Raw genomic sequence first — 25,460 nt, 5'->3', positions numbered from 1 at the left:
TGAAGTCCCCATTCACGAGACACCGGCACTTAATTACGATGACCTGTCTAGAGATGGTCAGCTGAATTAATTTATTTTTGCCTTGCTTAGGGAAAGGAAGGCTAAAAATAATTTCGACATTTTTAAGGGTGGGTAGGAAATGTTTGCGACCAGGAATTTCCTATCTAGGGCAGGAATAATTTGTGTTTTTTTAGATATTTGACAAAATTGATGCTTCAAATTCGTATTTGTAACCATGAAATTATCTTGCTCTCCTATCCGAGACCGACACTATAATTTCATAATTCCAGTCCCCCTCTCTAGAATTGGCCATCGTAAAATATTGAGGCGACACACTCGCTACTTTGGTCGAAAATTTTTACGATGGCTAATTCTAGAATGGAGTGGCGGGAATTACCGTGCTATTAAGTAGAAATTCAACAGCCGTTTTCGTAGCTTCTTTAAAAAATCCACCAAAAAGACGAGCATTTTTTAGTCATTGTCCATAACACCTAAGAAAATTCTGGAAAGGTAAAACAGTAAGCACGTAAGCATTTTGAGCATGTGTACTCTACCAACCCAGTCGTCGCACTTTTATCATTGTTCTTTATAATATATCGTGCTATCGATTTGTGATTTTCTTGTGGGCCACGATTTTCATGTAGTTTATATATATATATATCCATGTTTGCCTTTTAGCTATATAGCTATCACCCACAAATGTGAATTGTTTTGTTTATTGATTGGCTTGGACATTAGACTAACACTGTTTAACTGCCTTACAACTGAAGAAAACTTCGCTCTTCTTGGTTAATTGCAATGGCTTCCTTATTTTTCTTTAGAGGGTAGGCTAAAAAACATGGTGCCCCACCACACAGTGTGGTGTGTAGCTTGTGTTTTTACATTCATTTAGCTAGCTAGTGATTTTTAATTTTGAAAAAATACATAATTGTATGTTTGAAGTCAATCTGGTAACTCCACTTGCTTCCAACATAAGTTTATGGTTTTAACAATGAAGCTATTCCCTGAAGCAAATTTGCAAAAAGTGCTGATGAACTATTAGAGGGAGCCGATAAGACGCAAACGCCAGCATATATACGGTCAAATTCGGGCGACTTTTCAAATAAAGTTGGCGGTTGCACCCTTGTTATGAACTATGGTTTAATATTGTATTCAGGGTAGGGTTGGAAAGAAAGAGCCTAGTATAAATGTAAAAATAAGAACATTTAACTTTGTGTGTTTACATCGCCATCTTAGTTACTTGAGTGAGGGTCATCTAAACATACGCACAAAACGAAGAAGATTGTGCGAAGTGAATACCACATAAAGCATAGGTATATATTTACACAGGGTTGAGCAAAAAGGAAACTGTCAAAACATGTTTGTTGTGTGACTTTCATCTCAGTTCTGTATATAACATGTTTATTTTAATGTGAGATATATATACTGGAATTATTTATAAAGCTTATTTCATGATTATAATGGTTGCATTACTTGCCGACTTGTGCCAGACATGTGTAGTCTAGCTGGACTAAAATATATGCAATTCCTTGCGTAACAGTTTTAATCACGAGATTTGATATTTATTCCACTGAGGCAACCCATTGACAAAAAAAATTAGAACCTTGTTTTCCCATTGTCTGATAGATAGATAGATGTGCATATTTTACATGGCTAGCCTCACAAATATCGAGGGATATACCCTGTCTATTATTTCCAGGAGGGGCCATGGCTTAGATGGAGAGTCCTAGAGTATTTAATGCTCATTTTGAGCGACGCAGACCCAATTAGGGCCCGCGCTCTACTAGACAACTCCCGGCAACATCCAACGGCCCACACAGTGTGCCATCTTCCCAATTTCCCTCACATGGCTTGGGTTAACCCGGGGCTTTGGTAACATTCACTCGCCCATGTTGAATCGCCGTCAAGAGGAATCGAACCCCGGTCTCCCGCACAGAGTACGAGAGCTATAACCACTAATCTACGGCGCCATGTCTCTATTGTGTGGAGCTTATACTGCTGATCAAGAAAATGTATATGACCATCTGCTTTTTATGAGCGGTTAATGAGATATAAAGGGTTTAAAAATTTTGCTGACATCAGCAATGGCCTGTCAAAACCCCAAAAATCTCTGATCATGATAGGATCATGTACTTTTAACAAAGGGTTGCAGAGATATTAGGGTTTAAAGGTTTTTTGATGACGTTCATTCCGAAACAGATTTGGGTACCCAGGTTTGGGAAAATTACCCAAGTTTGTCCGGTGAAAAACCATTGACGTCACCACCATGTTTCCAAGTTATATGGCCTCAAAGTTTTAGGTGCAATGTAATATTGACATCGCGCTTTAATGTCAGATAATTTAACGTCAGTCATAACTTTTTCGGCTACATCAAAGGAAAATAAAGACATACACCTTGACTGTTACAGACACACACACACACACACTCTCCGTATTATTTTGTAGATAGTAGTTCGTGTGATTCTTCTACATGGTCAGAAAACATTATAATTGCATTTTTAAATCGAGCACTGTGTATAATCAATTTTGTGAAGTTATATACATACTGCAGATATTTTTTTTATTTTTTATGGCTATAGTTTAAAGAAGTTAAAAAAATTAAATGGAAGACCTGCAACAGTGTTACAATACTGGTTGTGGCTCGAAGTTCAATGCAAAGGAAAATATAGAAGGTGAATTGGTAATAAGAAATTAACTTATAGTTTTATTGTTATTTTGTATGTAGCTGTATTTTATTAATTTCAGATGTTTGCCAGTATCATCCTGGTGCACCAGTATTTCATGATGCTTACAAGGTAAAAATGTTGGTTTTATAATAAGTATTAAATTCTTCAAAAAAACACAGAAAAAGTCTCACTTTTATGCATTTTTCCAAGGGCTGGTCCTGCTGTAAAAAGAGGTCCACAGATTTTACCGAGTTTCTGAACATTCCAGTAAGTTCTCTTTGTCTTCTCAAATGTTGAACACACGTATGATATTGGCACTGTTATAAGAGAATGCATATAATTTAGGGATGTAGCAAGGGGTTACACAACCCTAATAAGCCAGAAAAAGAAGAGAAGAAAGTTGAAAAGCCTTTAGCTGTTGGCGAGGTAAAAATTCTGTCTTTTTGTGCAATATATATGTACAGAGTAATTCAAGATTTCTATATACAAAAATTCTACAAAGTTAATTCCCTTTTTTTCTCCTTGTTGGTTTAAAATTACACAATTCATTTGTTTAGTATTTTGTTGTACTGACAGTTTAACTGCATCCTGGCCCCTGTTAAGAGAATACTTTGTTTGTGTTGATGTTGGTGCAGTGTCCATGAGCCAATTGTAAACTTCTTAAGTAATTCATCAAACTTGAAACAGGTTTAGAATGCAAAATCAGTCAAGATAAAGTAATATAATAAGTAACGTCACACATTATATTGGACTGTTTTACCGCTGTAAAAGTCTATTTTCTATCTACCACAAAATCAGTATTTAGACCATCTCATTAGGACTCACCAATAAGTGGATAGGGTTATGTAGAATGAAAGAATCACAAAACTTTCATCAAGCCAAGTTAGTTGTTACTTTGTTATGAACTACTGTTCTAAGAAGAATGTTAAAATAATATTGGAGAAACAAAATATAGAAAATAAAGCACTATGCCTTTCGTGTAGGTCATATCTGATGGAGCACCTAAAATGATGAAGTTTAAGGCGCCCAATGTTGCGACTGAGCGTCCTAGGTAGGATCGATTTTGACCTTTGTGTAAGAACGGCAAAGACCATATTAGATCTTAAAAAATGTAGGGTTCCTTTAAAAATAAATAGCATTTAATCAGGCCAAACACATGTGATCTGTGATAATAAAACTGTAAAATATTTGATGCAGGTCTTTGCACATATGAATATCATACAAAGTATCATACTTTTATATGCTTCAGCGATGATATCCCAAAGATTAAATTAAAGTCAAAAGTAGCAAGCTCATTAACCATGGCTTTAAAGAAACACAAAGAAAAAGAAGAAAAAGAGAAAGAAAAGATAAATGGTTTGAAAAATGTTGCATTTATAATATTTTTATTTTTTATTCAAATTAGATAGAAGGTTATACATCTTGATTGTGTTTAGGTGAAGAAAGTGACGCAGTTAGAATTGGTGCACCATGCAAACATGGTGGCTGTGATGCTGTGAGTGCAGTTCCAATCTTTTCTGCATTTTTGTGTTTTTAGAAGTGGTTAAGTCTTTTTTGTTGTTCTCCTGGAATTTAAATCTTTTAGAAATCGTTTGGGTAATAAGGTTGGTAAATAAAAACACTTTACTTTAATAGGATAAATTTTCGCGTGGATTAGATTTCGCGCATTTCGCGGAGTCCAGGCCATCCGCAAAAATTTGTCCCCGTGAAAATTTTGAAAAATTGCTCAATCCGCGAAATTTTAAACTTTTGTTTTTCTTTGTTTTCAAAGTGTGAGGCTTCCTTTCTCAACCGAGTACTGAAGATGAATAGATAAGGGAAAACTGATCTCAAAAACGGTCTCGAATCAGTTGACCCTTTCAAGGATATCGATCCTTTGCTCCCAGCCTCTAATGCGGATGATCAACCGAATTTGAGTTTTCTTTCCAGCCTTACGGATAAACAATTGAATGTTCCTTACTCCCCACGAAGTGAACTAGTAGTAGTGGATGTAACAGATGAAGAATCAGTTTTTTTAATTTAATTAGAATTTCATTTTGTTTTTTATCTAGTTGTGTTTATTCTACCTGACGTTATAGTTGTTTCGAAAGACCTTTGAACTAAAATGCAAAACTACATTTTGTCTCGGTCGATGTAGAAATGACAGGTGTAACGAGGGCCGATATGACAGTGCCATTCGGCCCCGAACCTTTTTTGACAACTTGTTTTACTTTCTTCAAAAATTGCTATTATGACCTTATCCGCGAAAAATTAGAACATCCCTTATCCGCAAAAATAAGTCCCTGCGAAATGCTAAAATTTCGCGGATGAGCTCAATTGCAAAATTTAATCCCCGCGAGAATTTATCCCATTAAAGTAGTTATGGATGGGATGTTTATCTCTATTTATATGCATGCTTGATCAAACGTAGCCGTTTACTGCCATTTTGAACAAGTTTTATCACTAATGTTTGTGCTCTAGAAAAACCTAGGCGGTGATAATAACTCAATAGAATGCACTTATCATCCAGGATATGCAGTTTTTCATGAAGGGTAAGTAAACTAATAAAATTTCAACAATGTAACGTTGAATTTGCAATATTTAAACGACCGCAAAATTAATTGTATAAAATATAATTTGACGTGAGAATTTTTGAGAATCGCTGCTTTAGCATAGCAATTATTATATTAAAGTATATATTTGCAACTCAAAAAATTTATTCTGTTTTAGATATAAGTTTTGGTCGTGTTGTAACAAAAGAACTTCTGATTTCAATGAATTTTTGAAGCAGGGCGGATGTGAGATTGGAAAACACGAATGGATGAAGCCAAGTGAGGTGTGATTAAATAAGTATTTCATTTTGTACTCCTCTGCCCACTTTTGTGTAAACTTTTTCATTCAGCTCCGTAAACAACACCAACAAATCAAATTTCCACACAATGTATTTCATGTGTAATTCACCATCGGAATATTTACGAAGCTTTTTGCGTTAGTCGTTAATGCAATTCAGAGTTCTTTTTCCTGATATTTAAAGTAAAATCAACATTAGAAGATAAAAAATGACATGTTGAGAACCAGTAAGAAAGTCTTGTTTTTGCCACACGATCGACCTATAAAATTAAACATTGACCAAATTATTATGTTTGCGATATAGTTGTTATGAAGTGCACGAGTATAAAAATTCATTCGTTTAAAAATATACACTTATTTTTAGGTCGCGGCAAAGAAATCAATGTGTAGGTAAGGTTTGGTATTGTAGAATTATCATATGAGGTTTTTTAATTGAAAGACGTTTGATAACATTGATCTCGTTGCAGATACGATTGGCATCAAACTGGTTCGAATGTACTAATATCAATTTTTGCTAAAGTGTGCGATCCGGAAATATGCATTGTCGAAGCAAATCCAACTAGTGTAAGTCAAGCATTTCTTTATCTGATATTTGAGCTGGACTTATGTTGATTTATGCCATACAGTACTAGTTTTGTCTTGACCTTGCCTTAACTCTCCTTCATATTTGTTTCAGGTGCAAGCAACAATAGCATTTAACGGTGGAACTGACGTTTTCGAACTTAACCTTATTTTAAACGGGGTATTTACTTTTATATGTTTTTGAAGTATACATTGGACAAAAAAAAATGGAAATAAGAAATTTTAAAATAATTTCTACTCTAATGTAAAATTCGATAACAGATTCGCCATATTTGCTTTCTTTGTTGTAAGAAGCTATAACCAATTTTTTAGGTGATCGATCCAGAACAAAGCTCGGTTGAATACCTAGGAACGAAAGCAGAAATCAAACTAAAAAAGAAAGAAGCATTTAGCTGGCCCAAACTCGAATATCTGAGCTCGGAATAATTTTTTGCAGTGCAACATGCATGAAGATTTTCAGACTTTTGCTTATGGATTGGTTAGTGGATAGAATTGTGGTGATGATGTCATTATAGTCACGTTTAGATCGCGAAGAGAAAATTTAGATAGTCCTGTATATTATACATAGAGCTTTAACAAAAAAAAACAGATGCAAGTTTTGTTAAGTGCAGCCATATTTTTTACAATTCGAATGTATTTTATGTTGAGCAGTTACAGTGCAAGTTATTAAATATTTATATTTTCTGTATCATGTCCATCTCTCTATAAACAATAATCAAGAAATCTTGACAATCACAATTTTAGTACCTATGATTCTCAAGTAAAATGCTGAAATATATACATGAACAGTGTAAACGGAAAACGTGACGCATGTTTCGTTTAACCGTCAAGAACATTGATTCTGAACGAGTACGATTTAACTCGAAAAAAATTAACCTACAAAAGAATAAATCACAGGATTTATTTTATTTTAATATTTTTTTAGTTTTTACAACAGGCGAATTTTGAGCCGAAGAAGTTGACATTTCTCTTTCCACTTCGTTCTCATTACCTCAGCTGAGGGGTTAAAAGACCCTAAGTCGCAACCTCGAACCCAGGACCTGTAGCTTTTCTTGATATGAAGATGAAATATCATCTTCATATCAAAAAATGTTACAAGACCTGGGATCGAGGTTACCTAAGGATAGCTCTACCTGCTCGGTAATTGTCAATATTTTCTTAAACACACTTTGATTTATTTGCTGGAAATCTTCAGGATTCCTTAAAAACATTTTATAATTATTACAAGACTGCATTAGTATATATTGCTACATTTTATTAGTTTGGCATACAATGTGACTAAATATCAAGCAGTTATACAAATATTTTTCGAATTTTAAGAATAACTTTTTACCCATTTCTGCAATTTTGATGACGCTAGTAGAACAAATAATGACATCAGCAATTTTTTGACCAAGACCAAGATTGAACGCAGCAAAACCTTTATAACAAAAATAAATTATAAGAAGGAATTCTTGGCTATTTTAAATAGGCTAAATTAAATATAGTTAAATAGGGAATATTCATCACAAATTGATTACAAAGTTTCTTGCATAAGGAGACCTCAAATACTTGCTTATTTTTGATTGAAGAAGATGGGCTTTTAATAGCGACTCCGCGTTAATTATACGGATTTTTGCCTTTTATATGAGCAAAACGTGCTGGGGACGAGTGTGAGGGATGCTTATTACAGACGGACGCGTTTGATACAGGCCAAATCAGAATTAAAAGACAAAGTAGCTACACATTTAAGAATATAAAGAAGGCAAGTCACAAATTTATGCTTATTCAAAACAAAGTTCAAAATTAGGTGAATTGTAAATCTTAGTCGGCGATTCGTACGAATTTCTGAAATTTCGTGAAGGCCAAACACGAAAATCTTGAAAAATCTGGATTCGTCAATGTTCATCCTCGCGGAAGTTGTGCTTTGCAAAATTAATCCAGTAGACGCTGTCCAAAAATTTATCCAACTTTTCAATCGCAGAAATAAATGCCGCATTACTTCTGGCAAAAATTTCTTTACTTACGGAATAAAATGTTTGAGACATATCTCCATATTTACCTGTTTATTATAGAGAAACTCTGGTCTAGCCAACATTACCACACACGAACCATATAGGTCTTTTCCTTAGCCGTCAATGAACTTTGATCAGGGTTAATAACATCTAAAAACCCCACCCTTATATTTGATCACATCATGAAAGACATATTGCAACGAATATCAACATACAGTCAATACAACGTGTTTTCACGCTTACTCTTATATTCGCAAAAGAATTTACGTCTAAATTAGGTTATGTTATATAAAATAATATATGTAAATTTATTCGAAACACAAACGAAAAAAAAATATAGCACGTAGCAAAAAATGAATAAAATATTCTCAGGGTTCGTCTTTGAGCTAAGATATTCAAATGAATCATAATTTAATATTGCAAGATAAAATCGTCCCTTTAACAGAAACTTTGATGTAAGTTCCCAATTCTTTGCGCCACTGCAAATCTCCGCACCAAATTGTCCACACACACTGTAACTAGGTTGTAATCATGATGTGAATGATTTTAAAGTAAAAAAATATATACTACATGCAGGGCATCTGATTAATCCGCAAGATCTTGTTGTTTTAAATTTTGTAGTTTGACGTCTAGCGTTAATCTTTCTTCGCATATCTAAAGAAAAATCAAAGTGAATATAAAAAAAACACAACGGAATGAACAAAGGCTACTTAAAGAGCATGGCTTGAAAACTCTTTTTCTTTTCATAGTAAACTTAAATTAACAACTCGATAATCTTGAACATTAAATATGTCCGTATATTAGCAATCTTTTATAATCAATTTTACTTTATTTGTTTTTGTTTTTAAACGCAATATAATATATTAAAGTAGGTTTCCATACGACTGCACTTTTCGTTTGAACAAAAAAAGTTCGCTCTTGAGCTTTTTCCACACGCATGCGCAATGAATTAAACATACCGCTGACTCGGCAGGTGCTTCTCTGAAAAAATTGAACTCTTCGACTTTTTCACCGCGTATTTTTTTCAAGTTCAAGGAAATTGTAACAATAGCACTATCCATTTTATTCAAGAAAAAAACACAAAAATTTCTTCTGCACTTTTTTATTTACAAAATAAAAACGGAGCAAATATTTGTTTGGTGTTAAGAAGAGGAGAGACCTGCTAGCAATGAATTTATGAAAAAAATTATAAATTTATAGATTTTTTTTCAAATTTTCCTGACAAACACAAAATCAACTACTTGCATTGGTAATTAACACTATTATCCTAGGTTAAAGTCATAACTTAAACAATAATTTTCCCTTCTTTACTGACAAACTTTTCTCATCTGTTGTAACGTCTTCTTTAAATTCGCTTCCATAAAAAACAAATTGTTTAATTTCAAATTTCGCAGCAAAAGAATTTTTCAGCTATTTTATTCTGAACATCTTTATTTTTCAAGTAGGAAATTAATTTTCATAAGTTCAAACTTACGAGAAAAATGCTCCGAGCTTTCTTCGTTAGAACAGACAATGCAATCGTATGGAAACCAACCTTTAATAGCATTTGGTCTGTTTCTTTGGTCTGAATAGCGACTGCTTCAAAAGGTTGTACTTTCAGACCCTCACCACTCACAAAACCAACATTTTATATATTTAAGAGAGAGAAATGATAAGTTGTTTTTATCTGCAAAATATTGTCAGAATTGATGTTACATTCTGACAAATACTTGAGATCAATGCCACACATTACAACATTTGTTGCTGTTCTAGTTCAAGCAAAATTTAATCTCGTCTTAATCCATGTGGTTTTATACGGATATTGCTTCGCCATTTCCCGTATTTCTTATTCTCTATATTGTATGTTGATTTTACATTTTGATATTTTAAATGTCCCATTTTTAGCCTTATTTTTCTATTTGTTGATCACAATAAGTAATGTCTATTGCTAACTCGTGAAATATCAAAAAGTTGTAAATCTTATAGGAATTTTAAGTCTCTGTGGATTTTCACTATGATTGCTTTGAAATTAACATACACACATAACCAAAACGAAGTTGTGTATAAATTTAACAATTACAGAAAGGTGGTATCCCAGAGCACAAAGATATCCGTGACACTCTTGTGAAGTTTTTTTTATGGTCATTACCTCTTTCCACTCGATATCCAACTGACTATTTAAAGTTTCTAAAGCCGTGTTCTTGTTACGTAAAAGTCGAATACTGGCTTGAAGTTCGTTCTTGCGCATACGCCTTTCTAAAGGACTAAACAAGATAGAGAAAACGATGTAATCCGGTATTTGGCAAAGTGGACAATATATGCTAAAATGTTGGAGTTTGATTAAGGTTTTAGCATGAAAAGAACTCTCTTGTGAGTTCTAGTACACACCACTGCAACAATATCAAAGCCATAAAAAATTAAAACAAAAAAAACTATTTTCCATGGCAGAAAAACAATTCCTTTGTGTCTCTTTGATACCTTTTCTTTTGAGACATAACTTGAGTTTCTTCGGAAAAACGAACACCGTGTTCCTTTGATTTAGGACTTTGCACAGCAACGACATCTTTTTCGACAGTATCGGCACTCATCTAAAAAAATCAACTTGCAGGGAGTGCTAATCGAGAAGTAATAAACCAAAATCACCAACTATCATATAAACAGTAAACAAATGATAAACAAGAGAAAACACTACAACTCATTGCATACCAGTCTTTTTCTTGCAACATTCTCTTCTGTGCGAGCAACTAAACCTGAAAAAGGAAAAAATGAGTATTTAATAACGCACGTGCGCTGCAAAATATTTGTAGTTTGCTGGGCGCTTAACCAACAGGGTGGAAGCTAGTAAATAGAACTAAAAACGTTATTGAAGATTGAGATCACGCTTAGAAGGTGACGCCTAAAAAAAGAAATGCGGTAGATGCATACTCGTCTTACAGGACACGTATTAAAAACGGAATTAGGTACGGAGTGGACACAAAATTGACCAACTACAGCCAGCTATGTTTCAGAAAGCCGTCTTACCGTCTGACTTTCGTTGTGCATCGAGAAGGACCTAGAAACAAAGAATAAATTTGTTAACGACAATATAAACAGACCTGAGAAATGGTTTGGTCCGCGGATAATTAAGTGTTATGATAGCTCCATCATTACAACGTCAAGTTGTGTGCGTTAACATGAGTGATATGTGGTGACCGTGTGTGTGGCGTGACAGCATGTTTCGTGACTACAGAAGGTAAGATGAGTCGAGAGTGTGTCCAGTGCAGTCGAAGAAGACGTAAGTTGTTGTGTCGGGTAACACGACGTCGTGTCTCGTGGTGCATCACAACGGAAATGACAAAACAAAAAAAGTACGAAAAATATATATTCTTGCTAGGTCCGTTGTTTATAACTTCGAGGATTCGGAGTTGCTAGGTTAAAATCCTATTTGATTGAATGCAAAATTAACCACTTTTCTTTACGTACACTTTCACCTTATGGAATGAATTTATCTCTTACCAACTATTGATTTTCTTGTTTAAAATTAAAAACTTGAATAAAGCAGACTTTAAATCACATTCGAAACATTTTTTCGTGCTACTGATTGTAAAGGTATGAAAGTATATACAACTAGAGCAGTACTTCACACTCACCAGAGCGTACGTGTGAAAGAAAACAAAATATAATCTTACGCTGGACTCGAGGGAAAAAGAGCGATTTCGAATTCTAGTGGTGCGGTTGAGACTAGTTCTCAACGCCGGCTGTGGTGGTGGAAGATGACATGCCGGCTGTGGTGGTGGAAGGTGGCATGAATCAATTGATGACGTTAGTTGGATAGATTTTGCAGGAGCACTAACTCTGGGTGGTTTTTGAGGCTGAAATATTTGAGTATTAGAAAAGTTTTAGGTTATTAAAACAAGTGGTTAAATTTTGAGAAGAAGAATTTATCGCGAAATTATGCATATTCGTGAAAATTTATTTGCGCAAATATGCTCGCAAAAGTCAATTAGCGGAAATAAATGATTTATTTGCTATAAGATTAACTTTAAAACTTAACTTTGCAAAAGCACAGAAAGATTTTTTGGTATTTTCTTCCCTAGTTTTTCTTAGTAAATCTTTTTTAGTAGTTTACAAAGTAATTATCACCAGCTTGAACTTGCTCACATCGCCTCTGTGATATGAGGAAGTTCAATTAAAGGCTACCTTATCTCAATAAATAGGCCTGAGATAAATTAAAATTGCAAAAAATAATACAGTTGAGAAAACAATTCTTCGCAAAAAATCTAAAATAGTCTTCGCAAAATGTGTTTTGAATTTGACAGAGAAACAACTGATAATAATCCTTAGAAATAGAGATTACAAAAAATAGATTACAAAAAACAGGAGAAATAATTGACTGGTTCTGACTTAGCTATATAGTTATAAAAAATAACAGGAGAAATAACTTACCGGTTCTGACTTGGCAGAAGTTTCATCTGAAGCTGAAGGGTAGCGGACTTTTAGTTCTGAAAGAAAAGTTCAATATTGTTTTGTAAACAAATAATTTGGCTACCTTTCAGCAACTAAATAGCCTTTATTAAATAGCAAGGCCAACATTGTCATAGGCTAAACTCGCATATGTTTAATATGGGCGGTCTTTGAAAAACCCTTCGCATCCCCATAATCAAACAAAGCCACTAGAGAAAAACGAAACGTGATGGTTGAAACACTGAAATAGACATTTCTGGGATTGGAGAAGGGAAAAGCTGACGTAGAGGTTACAGTTACGCGGCACAACAATTCCTTCGAATTCACAAGTGTCAACTAGTGTCGTTGACGGAGAATAAAACACGTTTAACAAATCGTTGTGTTCTTAAGGTAGGGAAAGAAATGTCAATTTGACAACGTAGTTGTGATATCTCCCTAACTAACAAAACAATATAGTAAAAGGATAGGGCTCTCCCTGTGACAGTTAATGACGTAATGAACACCACAGTGTTTAGATGAAGTTAAAAGTCAGTTTGGATGCTCACCTTGCGCAGAAAGCGTAGCCTTTGCACTGAAAAGTTGATTTAAATCCAACGAACTTGCTCGTGCGTGACCTTTGCTCCTTGGTGGTGGAATAGGTGGTACTTCAAATTCTTTTACTTTCGCGTCTTGGTTTTGTGGCTCGTTAAGAGAAGATCCAGTAAGTGATCTATAGCAAAAAAGCAAAACTGACAACGAAAGAAAATAAAGTAAATGTGCAAATATTGAATAAACCATCTATGCTATCATGAATACACAAAATAAGCAAACAGATGTATGTTGTTACTTATATACGGAATAAAGTCAGGAGTGTCTTATGGATGCTGACATTTACTTTGCATTAAATTCCACAGATTAAGAGCTATAATTCTGAATAATTATAAAAGACTGATATCTCGACCGCTATCTGTGCTTTTCGGCTAAATACATATAATATAATAAAGGTAAGTAACTGTGTCATCAAGGGATTAATAAAGTTACCTCGGTCTTGAGTCTCTTCGCAAGGACTGGCGTCGCCAAGAAAATTCGCTGCTTTCAGATATATCTGAGCGTAGACTATCTATGGAACGGGACTTCTCCTTAGAAAGATTTTTAGGAATTGATTTAATAGTAACTTTTAATTGATCGGCTTCGTCAGGCGAGTCGTCGCTGTCATCATCAGGTAAGTTAATACCTCGTATATCATCAGCTGTTTTCTCTATAGTCACTAGAGTATCAACGTGCTCCGCTGCTGTTACAGTATTAAGAGATGGATCCGAACCCAACTCTCCTTCCAGCGTAAGAGTTTTTTTAACCGTTTGTTTCGACTTCGTGGGAGGAGGGAGCAGTTGCCATGGTGAAGCGTCCATCAAATTAACATTTTTATTCGCAGAAGCTCTAGGCCTAGCGATTGCAGTCCCAGCAGAATCTTTATTTGTCGTCACTGTTTCTCGTTGAAGTTGTGGCGACGTTGTAGGTTGTTGTAGCTGTTCTAATGATGACGTCATTTGAGACACAGTACCACTTGTTTGTGAAGATATCGGTTGGACTCTCGCTTCCATCGGGATTGTGACTGGTCCAGGGGAGACCTGTCCCAGAGTTTGCACGGTATCAGATCGCATTGTTAAATTCTGGAAAGACAAAACATTTCGGATTAGAAAAAAAAAACTGCATGCAAAAAAACTTAAAGGTTAGGTCTACCAAACGTGATAAAGAAAGGTTACACATGTATAAGGAATGTACAAAGAATCGTGCATAAAATTAAAAATTCACCTCTGTACTCTTGTGTGCTTGTACAACACCGCCGTCTACACTGTCAAAGTCTGCAGCCCACTATAACAGAAAAAACAGTAAGAATCACCGCCATGTCAGTGTTCGCAGAATATTACTAAGCTTAAATCTGAGTAATATTATACCTCTGAAGGTGGATCTTTTTCAATAGCATCGTCAACATTGTGCAAGGATTCTTCTTCTTGTACTATAGGTTCAGTAACTTCGTATGGTTCTGCTTTAAAATTAATCAAAAGAAATTGTGAAACCATCGTAACATCTTTTCTTAACACTGGAAGACTTTTAGACAGAAAATTTAGAAGTGAAATATTCAAGTACAGTGCAACAACAACGACAACAACAACAACGACAACGGCAACAACAACAACAACAACGGCAACAATAAAAGATGCACACATAATGGAACTAGAAGTTAGTCACCACACTATTGACAGATTTTTTTTTTAAACAAAACAGCAGGTCTATTCAACAATAAAATCCTGTCAAAAAATAATGACAAAAATTAGTGACTACACGTAAATGAAGACAAATATAAGAGATAAAATCAAAAAAATAGCAAATCATTAAAATTACCATCAAGCATGGAAAATGGGCAAATTACCTTCTTCTTTTGGCAGTAAAGTGGGTGGTAAAAATTGTGGCAAATCAACACCATGCCTTACTGCAACAACCAGATGCATTGCGATAGAGAACTCGTCAAGGTTTAAAGCAAAATCTTTATCAAGATCTGACAAATGCCTAAACAACAACAAAAACTTCAACAACAAAACTAAAAGAAAAAGATGGGAGAGAGATTGTTTATTAAAACATACACTGTTGCTGTGAGGTATTATGGCTACAACAACAACAACAACAACAACACAAAAAACAAAATCTTTGAAAACATAATTCATACTAACCATATCTTTGATAATATTTCCGTAGGAAGGTTTGATTTCAAAAAAAAGTCTCTTGCTTGGGGACCTAAATGGGGTCAAATAAAATGTCAAATTAGGCGAATTAAGTGAAAATAACTGCGGTAAATAAAAGCCACAATCATAATACTGATACATTCCTAGTGAACCAATCACAACATAAAACAAGTTACAACCTGCAGGGAGGCTATAGAACATGCCACAACCTGCAGGGAGGCTATAGAACATGCCACAACCTGCAGGGAAACTATAGAACATGACCCACCTTTAATTACGTCGCTTGTGTTTGGTTGCAATTTTACAAACTGATTAGTATAATATTCCCTCTGCTCTTCATTGATACACCATACCGATTCGTCCATATCGTCATCTATACTACTCGTACTGTCTGGTATGCTGTGTTGAAAACTTTCAGGCAAACTTTCTGCACCATGACTTTCTCTAAAATAAGAATAGACGCTTTCAAAAGAAGATACTTCGATAACTATAGGAATTAGGAAAAAATTCGCAGTTTTTAATCTTAATTCCTGTAGCGTATACTAGATAATTGAATGATACGATAAACAGAATTTAGCAAAATTGATAGGTTAAAAGGTTACTGTTTAATGTTGTTGGAGTAAAACTTTTTACTACTACAAACAATGAGAAAAATGCATAACAAAGAATCTGGGATACTATACCTTCTATTTACAGAATATTCATCCTGGTTCGGTGGAGATGTTGATATCGAAAATTGTGCCCACTTCTCAGCATTTTGGTCTACCAATTTACTAACTTGTTGTCCAGAATCATGTAACCAAAACTCTAAACATAAAATAAATTACCTTGTTTATAAAATTTTTTAAGGAGTAATTGTTAGTCTTGTGTCCAAATGTAGGATTTCTCTCTCTTACATTACCTTGTGGTGTTTCAGCACTTGGTGTCAAAGGTGGAGTTGTAAGCGAGGCTAAAACACAACGCAGTAATAGAATTAAACATCTATATTAAAATGGCCGTATACGGCTGTCCCTCCGTCTGGCTGTCACGCAAAATAGTAGCTTAGCTGTGACAGGCGAACCCGTGGACTTTTCCACGGGCTAACGACTAGTTTTTTATAATATGAAACTTCAATGGTAAAAACATATAATGATGTTTTATTTTTCACTGTAATGTTTTGGATTGCATGTTGTGGTGATAAACCACAAATTTCGTAAATATTGAACTTCATATGCAAAAACAACTGTTTATACGTTTATTAATATAGCTGAGCACATATTCACAAAATTTCACAAACCTGTTCTTGTTGGGGTTCTACTCTCCGGTATAGGTGAAGTTGAAAACTCATGGTGAGATACTGCACTGGTTTCATCATTAAAGTTAGCTTGGAAAGGTGCACCATTTACTTCTGGCTGGTGGAGAATGGGAACTGACATGGCACGGGAATAAGATTGATTGCGATGATGTGTAAGATTGTTAGGTGAGGCAGGCTAAGGAGAAAAAAATTTACAAGTTTATACATTTAGCAAACGCCAGTATATACCACAATAATAATATTGACTGAATGTGTTATTTAGACTTGTTCAAAAAAGGTTGGTACAAATGTGAATAACTTGAAAATAGCTAATTTGATATTTTAACAAAGATCAGGGTTTTTTGAGAGAAAAGATTAATAGTGATTGTTTACATATAAAGATCTAGGTAACAATGTAATAAAGAAATATTTTGACAACACAGTGCTTTAAATTTTAGTAACCAATCTGATAGTTTAAGTGTTCTTGCTCCTTGCACTGAAGAAGAGAAAAATTTGTCATGTAACATGATAAATTAATTTAACTGTATCATTTAATTTGTTATATCATGGTTTCATAAAAAAAAGACTGACTTTACTTGTTTGAAGTCCTAAAAATACTCTCCGATGATTTAACAAGATTTTGCGTATCTTAAAGATATGCTGTTTTTGTTTTAATTTTTACTAAAAATGCTTGCTAAGACGAACAAAAGTAAAGCATGATTTAACAATGTTCATAAAAAGCCATGTCTTTTTAAATATGTGGAGGAACAATTGCCATTATTACATGGCCAACACCGAGTTACTCTACCCTAAAATTTTATAGCAAAGTTATAAGCAAATTTTGCTGGAATGACTATGCTTTTATAAGACAATACCTGGCCATAGTTAGATCCCATTGCTTGTGCCAACAGCGTTGATTTTTGTGGCGTCACATTTTGGGGCTGCTTAAATGGTGTTGGCGTTTGTGGTGATTGGCGATCCTGCAACAATGCGGCTGATGAATGTGGCCTTTCTACTTTTGTAGACATGGTTGGGGGAAAGTTTGGTTGGAATGATGGAACAGGTGGATTTGGAAAGGAAGGCTTAGGTAAAGGCACAGTTGGCTGTTTATATATTGGCTGTGGTACTGGCTGGTTAGGCCAAGGAGATGCTGCTTGTGAGACTGCATTTAAACTTGCTTGATTAGGATTTTGTAACTGTACAGTTTGGTTGGGTTGTATGAAACCTGGCATGTTTGTTGTAACTGTTGAAGTTTCATTTGGTGGACTACCTCCGTGATCAAATATATAATCTGCAGGACCAACTACTCCATGCACGCTATGTTTCTGTTTAATTCCAGCAGGAGAATTTGAGTCTATACTTTTATCTTTTTTCTCGCTGCGAAATAAGGGGCCACCTTTTCCTTTCTTCTTCCTATCTAAAATGAAAAGACGTTGTATACATTTATATTTTGTATACAATAATAAAGAGAGATCTTGTGCTATTAATGGGCAATCAAATAAAAAAAAAATTATATTAGAACAACAGCAACAGTAATGTTAATAACACCTGCTTCTGTATTTTTCAAGCAAAATAGTCATGATGAGAAGGTTGGGCTGGTGTGAATTACAATTTGTGTACAAATTGTGAACATACATTGTTTGCATTCATGGTTTTTTGACAAATATACTGTAATAATTGCATAACACATCCAAAAATCTTTAATGTTTAAACTTGTTCTTTTGTAATTTTATGCAAAGTTCACCTTGCTGACACACATCAGGAACTTGAATTTTATTTATATATATTGAACAAAATTGCTCGGGCTACTTAAGGCCAGTGCTTTTTTATTTCAGGGTCATTTTCAATAACTCAAGTTATAAAGATCGTGGCATAATTTACTGGCCACCGTATCATTATATTAATAGTAAAATGCAGAATTCACCCTTTGTGAAAAATTTTGATGACGTCATATGCTATAAACGTGCTTTACCCGCAGTGTTTTTGGCGATTTACATAAACTTACAACAGGGTTATCCTGTAAATATACCACGTACAACGCGCTTTTACACCCTTTGTCGCAAAAATTAGAAAAGCACATTTTTGGCATATGTTGTCATCAAAATTTCTCAGAAAAATTGAACTTTGCGTTTTGTGACCAATAAATTATGCCAGATTCTTTATAACTTGAGATATTGAAAATGACCCTTGAATAAAAAAGGACCGGCCTTAAGTAGCCTGAGTGTTGAAAATATTAATTCCCTTGCCAAACAAAAACAGTTTGTAAACATTTCTTACACTGATTTTTTAAAAAGAGAATGTTCCCGAGTATTTGTATTGGCTGCAAATTAGCAAACAGTCAAGATTGAGATATACACTGATAAGACAATCCATATTCAAAATATTATAGATGCTCTGCTTTATGTTATCAATTTTCAAGAAAGTTGAAGAATATGCCAAAGCGGTGTAAAATTGCAATACAATCTAGCTATTCGTGAAATAACAGCTATAGTGATAATAAATGAAAGATAAAAACAAAGTAAATAAAATTATTAAAAATTTTTCTATTAGTAGAGATTTTCGTACATAATGTACATCGTCATGGAAAATATAAATAAAAAACTACAGTAACACCACGTTACACTGTCTCTAAACTTAATATCTAATTGATCATTTAAGTCTAGTTCCCACCTACGCGTTTATTATTAAACATATGTTTATGACTAAATTCATGGATGAGTTCATTTTCATCTAATTAATTACGCAGTAAGATTATGCATACACACTGAATCTAATTTTCGAACGAAAGTTAAGATTTGTGACTGGTACAAATTCAGTGCCATACCCAGAATTCATTTGTTAGATACCGTTTACTCGGTATAAAAATAGTCCAAATTTTTTAAATAAGACCATTTGAGATCTTTGGAAAAAGCATTTCTCAGTGTGTGAGCAAAGTCTTCCTGCAGAAATAAGTATAGTTCTGGGTGAAGGGTCTCCTTAAGAGACAAGAGAGGAGTTGAACGTCCTCCACCATACCTTAGTTTAAAGGGGCGATTGTGGAAGTCCCATGAAATGCCACATAGTGATGGTGTCACTTTAAAAAACACCCAGTCCGGTCTGTGAACGGTTGGCGCTAGGAAGGGCATCCAGCTGTAAAACAATGCCAAAACTCTTTATTAATGGCCGTAAGAATAGTTAATCAGACAAACTGCGTAAACGGGGCTGGAACTCTAAGGAGTGAAGGTGTCGCGCACGGTAGGACAGATGTCAGATGTGAGCATCGTCAGACCGTTACCCAGCTATCACATCACAAGGTAGATAACACTAGGTTGAGGATGGCTAGTGTAAATGTTGGTACTCTGAGAGGTAGAGCAGGTGAAGTAGTTGAAATGTTAGAACGTAGATCTGTTGATATGTGTTGTGTTCAGGAAGTTAGGTGGAGAGGAGCTTCAGTGAGATTTGTGGAAGGTAGAAGGGCAAGGTATAAGCTTTTTTGGATTGGTAATAGTGATGGATATGGAGGAGTTGGCATATTCGTTGCAGAGAAGTGGGTAGAAAAAGTAATAGATGTTATGCGTTTTAATAGTCGTATTATAGTGATAAAGTTTTTGATAGGTAATAGGATTGTCACTTTTCTGTCAGTTTATGCTCCGCAGTGTGGACTCAGTGAGGAAGATAAAGATAAGTTTTATGATGAGTTAATAGCAGTCACATCAAAGTTTGGAGACACTGAACTTGTCATGGTGGGCGGCGACTTTAATGGTCATGTTGGGAAGTCATCTGAAGGTTATAGAGGTGTGCATGGAGGCTATGGATTTGGGAGCAGAAATAAGGAAGGGGAGAGATTGCTTGAGTTTGGAATGGCAACGGACATGGTGGTTTGCAACACATCATTCAGTAAGAGACAGAGTAGGCTGATAACATATGAGTCAGGTGGTTGTAAGACACAGATAGATTACTTTTTGGTTAGAAAGTCAGACAAGAAAGTGGTGAAGGACGTGAAAGTTATATCGGGGGAAGAGTGTGTTTCCCAGCATAGGTTGCTGGTTTGTGATATTATCTTGAAGAGTGTCAGAGAAGCCAAGAGAAAGTACAGGCCCCGTCGAAAAGTCTGGAAGCTGAAGGAAGAGATTGTAGCAAGACAATTTAGTGCAAAAGTTCAGCAGTTAGCCTACAATAGTCAATGTGATAGTGACAATGTTGAAAGTACTTGGACTACTTTGAAGAATTGTCTTCTAGAAGCTTCTGATGATACCTGTGGGTGGACGAAAGGACCAGCTAGACATAGACAGACCTGGTGGTGGAATAATGAGGTTGACCAGTGTATAAAGGAAAAGAGGAAACTTTGGAAAGAGTGGAAGTCAGGTGGTAGTAAAAATATTTACTTAGAAGCTAAGCGCCGGGCTCGTACAGCAGTGTATTAGGCAAAATCAGAAGCAGAGAGAAACAGACTTGCAGATGTGTTAAGAAGGGAAGACCAGCGCAATGAGGTATTCAAGATAGCAAAGCAAATGAAGAAGACTAATCAAGATATTGTAGGTGAGAAGTGTATACGTAATGATGAAGGTGTTTTGGCTAGCACAGAGGAGGAGAAAAGGGTAGCTTGGAAGAATCATTATCAGAGGTTGCTTAACACTGAGTTTGATTGGGACGAGGATAATTTGTCTGATGATGATGTCGTAGAAGGGCCAGCCATGCAGATCAAGACAGAATGGGTAGTGGAGGCTATTAGGAAAATGAAGATTGGCAAGGCTGCAGGAGTATCAGGTATTGTTGCAGAGATGGTAAAAGCATCTGGATATATTGGAGTTGAGCTTATTACAAGTCTTGCTAACCAGATTATAAAGGATGGTGCTATTCCGAGTGAGTGGCGGTCGAGTGTAATAGTGAATTGTTTCAAGGGCAAGGGTGATGCATTAGAAAGGGGTAACTATAGAGGTTTGAAGTTGGTTGATCAAGTAATGAAAGTTATTGAAAGAGTGATTGATAAGTTACTTAGAGAAAGAATTGATATAGATAAGATGCAATTTGGTTTTGTTCCAGGGCGTGGCACTACAGATGCAATATTTTTACTCAGACAGCTTCAGGAAAAGTATTTAGGAAAGAGAAAGAATCTCTATTTTGCCTTTGTAGATTTAGAGAAAGCTTTTGATAGAGTGCCACGTAAAGTTATTTGGTGGGCTATGAGAAAATTAGGTGTGGATGAGTGGCTAGTTACGATGGTTCAGTCCATGTACAGCAATGCTAGAAGTCGTGTCAGGATTAACGATTCACTTAGTGATGAATTTAGTGTAAATGTTGGTGTACATCAGGGTTCTGTACTTAGTCCTTTGTTGTTTATTCTAGTCTTAGAAGCGCTGTCGATGGAGTTCAGAACAGGTTGTCCATGGGAGTTATTGTATGCAGATGATTTGGTTCTCATAGCAGAGTCGATGGAAGAATTAGTTGAAAAGTTTGAGAAGTGGAAGAAAGGACTAGAAGAGAAAGGGCTGAAGGTAAACACAGCAAAGTCTAAAGTTATGATAAGTAGCATTGCAGCCAAGTGTGACCTTGTAGTTGGGAAGTGGCCTTGTGGAGTTTGCAGGAAAGGGGTTGGTAGTAACTCAATTTTTTGTCAGACTTGCAAGCATTGGGTACATAAGAAGTGCAGTAGTATTAGTGGAAGGTTAAGGGCTGGCATACAGTTTGTATGCAAGCGTTGCAAAGGTGAGATTATAGAGAATGAAGTATTTCCAGCTTTAATGATGTACAACAGTGGCTCGTTAGAGATAGTTAAGAACTTCTGTTACTTAGGTGATATGTTGGGCAGTGAAGGGGGTGTTGGAAGAAGTGTTACTTGCAGGATAGGTTCTGCTTGGAAAAAGTTTAGAGAGTTACTTCCTTTATTGACTAGCAGAGTCCTGTCACTTAAGGTAAAAGGTAGGTTGTATGAGGCCTGTGTAAGAAGTGTTATGTTGTACGGTAGTGAGACATGGGCAGTGAAACAGGAAGATCTTGACCGTTTAGAAAGGAATGATATGAGAATGGTTAGGTGGATGTGTAATGCCAGTCTGAGAGACAGAAAGAGTTCAGATGAGCTAAGAAGCAGGCTAAGTCTCTGTAGAATTAAAGATGTTATCCAGATAAGAAGATTGAATTGGCTGGGGCACTTGGAAAGAATGGAGGAGGATAATTGGGTAAGAAAGTGTAGAGACTTGATAGTTCCTGGGGCAAAGCCCAGAGGCAGACCGAGAAAGACTTGGCAGGAGGTTATAAGGACAGACTTGATACAGAGGAAGTTGAGTTTAGATCTAACACAGTCTAGATCAGATTGGAAGAGGGTCATTAATATACCCCGTCCAACCCATGCTAGCATGGAAAACGGACGTTAAGCCGAGAATGATGATGATGATGATGATGATATGAGGCGCAGAAGTATGGGTTAGTGATAACAACAACAGAAATTCATCTAGGCTCAACAACCCAATCTATTGACTAAGGTTAGTTCCAGGAGATTAGTTTTTGGCACCCATTCAGTTATTACCAAAACAGTAATGAGTATGGCACTAAAATTATGCTTGACAATGGAATTATAAATGGTAAATATATTCGATGTAATGATGATATAAAATCGCGGATTTACGAATGTTCCAGTTATTCTTATATGGTCACTTAAACATAGGATGGAATATGGCCAGATGAAACCAATTATAGTAACAAACCAGCACAATTTTTTTATGAAATTAATCATGATAAACTTAAATTAAGATCCATTATATATAAATCAAACAGGAACTTGTTATTACAATGCTGGAAAAGTAATTGTTGAATATTTACAAACACTTGAGAAAAACGACTTCATTATTTCAGACACTCAGGCTCTTCTGGACAATGTTCCTCTTTTGGATGATGAAGAGAATGTCAGTTATAAGGTCAAGTCCGTCTTCACCAGTACACCAAAGATGAATCAATATAGTTGATTTGTGACAAAATAAATGTCAACAAGAAGCTAAAGCCGATATGTAAAAATCAATGTTTATTAAAATTTAACAAACTACTAAACAGTGTACACTCACAGCTAATGATGAATTGTTAAAAAAATAGCTGGTGTTGCGATGGGTGGTCCCGTCTCAGTAGTGTTATCTAGTTGTTTTATGAAAAGCTGGAACAAGAAGTTCTACAAATGATATGTACACAATAGACGAAAGACAGACGTTCCTAATATTTTTTACACAGAATAAAAACACAGAATAAAAGATAATCTTAAAAAGTTTCTCGATGCAGAGTTGATTATAAACAAATGATTCGTTGAGTTTTTGAGTGATAATGGAAGGACTGTAGGCTACCTTTTCATTGGAAATAGACTGTTCCCAAAAAGTACAAAAGAAATGTTGTGTTGGGAGAACTGCATTGCGCAAAACAAATATAAGCTTAAACTTGAGAAAAAAGGCATCTGAGAAAAGTTTAAATATGCTGAGTTATCCAGTTGCTTTACTAAGTCTACCGTTAGATTGTTCTAAAATACTTACCAAGAAGAGATCATGACCATAAATTGGTTCTTTAAAGAAGAACTTCCCAAACTACAAGTCCAATTACGTTATTGTATAAATATTGAAAGAGCATCACCAAAATTTTGCAGTACTGTATATATATTCATAATGCATCTTTTCTAATTCCTGGCAGCACTCAACTATCCAAAAGTTTGGCCAATTTACCGAATTTTGAGACTGATGGTTTAATGACCTCATTAAAAAACATCTCTGCAACCGCTTGTCTGACATTGTACGTTTTCTTGATCAGTGTTCCAAGGCTTGCATTTAAAGTAAAATTTCTGTACATGCTGACATAATCAAGTTTTATTCTTTATTATTTACCAATACAATAGATTGTTAATGGAAGTAAAATTAAAGTGAAAAAAATTATTAAAAACATGCTTTTTCTACATAATGTATGTCAGCAGGCAACATTTAAGCCAAAAACTATATGAATTAAATGAATGTATTATTGCAAATACTCAAGGGAAACATAACCATATGTCGTTCTTAAGTAATTGTAAAAACGTTTTGTCTAATTCATCTTTTATATAGCTGGCATGAATTTTTAATATAGAATGTTACTAGTCTTACATTTTCTTTTGTTCAGTGAGGCTGAGCACAATACCTCTATCTCAGCTTTTCATTCAAACTTTTAAAATGCGATCTAAAAAACATTTCTATCGCCGCTTTTCGTTTTACTTTTAAATGCGATCTAAAAAACACTTCTATCGTCTCTTTTCGCTGGCTATATACTGGCTATAAAAATCGTGGAGCTCGCGAATATAATCGTGGGACACATGATCCTTCGTGGAGATAATAATATTAGTGGGTGGCCACGATAGAATGTTTGAATGTTTGTTATACATAAAGACCACGATTTTGTGCACCACGCTCGTTACACGAACATGATGTTAACAAACCTTTTCACAGTACTGTACATAAACTTATTTTGTCCAGAAGACATTATCATTTAAAAACTACATTTAGAAATCATACCTGATCCATCTCTCTTTTTCTTCTCTAGTATAATTGTAGTAGCCTCTTCATCATCACTATGGAAAGGCTCAAAATCCATTTCTGTTTTTATGATGTCATTGCATTGTGAATAACAAGTATGTTCTGTGGAACTACTTCCAGAAGAATCATTTTACATTCTAACCTTGATTATCTAAACACAATTGTTTCTATTACATTGCGACAACAGAACGATGTACACATACATATATAATAAATCTTACTCCACTTATATACTGCAGCAATATTTCAATGATTAAATTAATATAAAAGTTACATATACACATATATAGAAAATAATTACATATATAAGCAGGCATGGTCAGGAGTAAAATCAGCCACACATAGCACATCATTCTTCTAAATTAGCTATGGCGTGCGATGATAATCATAATGCCAAATTTGTGTTATTGCATGCAGTTATATCTAGTTACAAAAATCTCACTACTTAACTAATCTTTCTTTCC

The 25,460-nt window shown here is 35.1% G+C and overlaps 2 protein-coding genes across 4 annotated transcripts; one reads left to right on the top strand and one right to left on the bottom strand.

Annotated features, from left to right (window-relative positions):
* Window positions 1-2,519: 2,519 nt before the first annotated feature.
* Window positions 2,520-6,748, top strand: LOC130644255 (cysteine and histidine-rich domain-containing protein 1-like). The gene is made up of 13 exons (XM_057449790.1): window positions 2,520-2,672; window positions 2,746-2,795; window positions 2,877-2,933; window positions 3,012-3,092; window positions 3,650-3,717; window positions 3,916-4,022; window positions 4,103-4,161; window positions 5,127-5,197; window positions 5,376-5,481; window positions 5,860-5,885; window positions 5,963-6,059; window positions 6,172-6,237; window positions 6,390-6,748. The coding sequence occupies exons 1-13, from the start codon at window positions 2,603-2,605 to the stop codon at window positions 6,501-6,503; spliced, it is 972 nt and encodes a 323-aa protein (XP_057305773.1). The 5' UTR covers window positions 2,520-2,602; the 3' UTR covers window positions 6,504-6,748.
* Window positions 6,749-8,287: 1,539 nt separating this feature from the next.
* LOC130644254 (ralBP1-associated Eps domain-containing protein 1-like) lies at window positions 8,288-25,167 on the bottom strand. 3 transcript variants are annotated; one of them, XM_057449787.1, is made up of 19 exons: window positions 24,976-25,167; window positions 17,362-17,903; window positions 16,490-16,682; window positions 16,115-16,162; window positions 15,897-16,020; window positions 15,482-15,657; window positions 15,202-15,265; window positions 14,904-15,040; window positions 14,428-14,519; window positions 14,285-14,344; window positions 13,514-14,142; window positions 13,039-13,202; window positions 12,476-12,531; window positions 11,719-11,901; window positions 11,072-11,102; window positions 10,757-10,800; window positions 10,529-10,638; window positions 10,200-10,314; window positions 8,288-8,725 (listed from the first exon to the last, which is right to left on the bottom strand). In XM_057449787.1, the coding sequence occupies exons 1-19, from the start codon at window positions 25,052-25,054 to the stop codon at window positions 8,657-8,659; spliced, it is 2,916 nt and encodes a 971-aa protein (XP_057305770.1). In that variant the 5' UTR covers window positions 25,055-25,167; the 3' UTR covers window positions 8,288-8,656. The 3 variants fall into 3 exon arrangements, with proteins under 3 accessions (XP_057305770.1, XP_057305771.1, XP_057305772.1); XM_057449788.1 differs by having other exon boundaries at window positions 14,428-14,516; XM_057449789.1 differs by lacking the exon at window positions 11,719-11,901.
* Between the last annotated feature and the right edge of the window lie 293 nt (window positions 25,168-25,460).

Source organism: Hydractinia symbiolongicarpus, chromosome 5, assembly GCF_029227915.1.
Source record: "Hydractinia symbiolongicarpus strain clone_291-10 chromosome 5, HSymV2.1, whole genome shotgun sequence".
Taxonomy (NCBI): Eukaryota; Metazoa; Cnidaria; class Hydrozoa; order Anthoathecata; family Hydractiniidae; genus Hydractinia; species Hydractinia symbiolongicarpus.
Note: the sequence above shows the minus strand (reverse complement) of the source record. Positions and strands in the feature narration are given on the sequence as shown.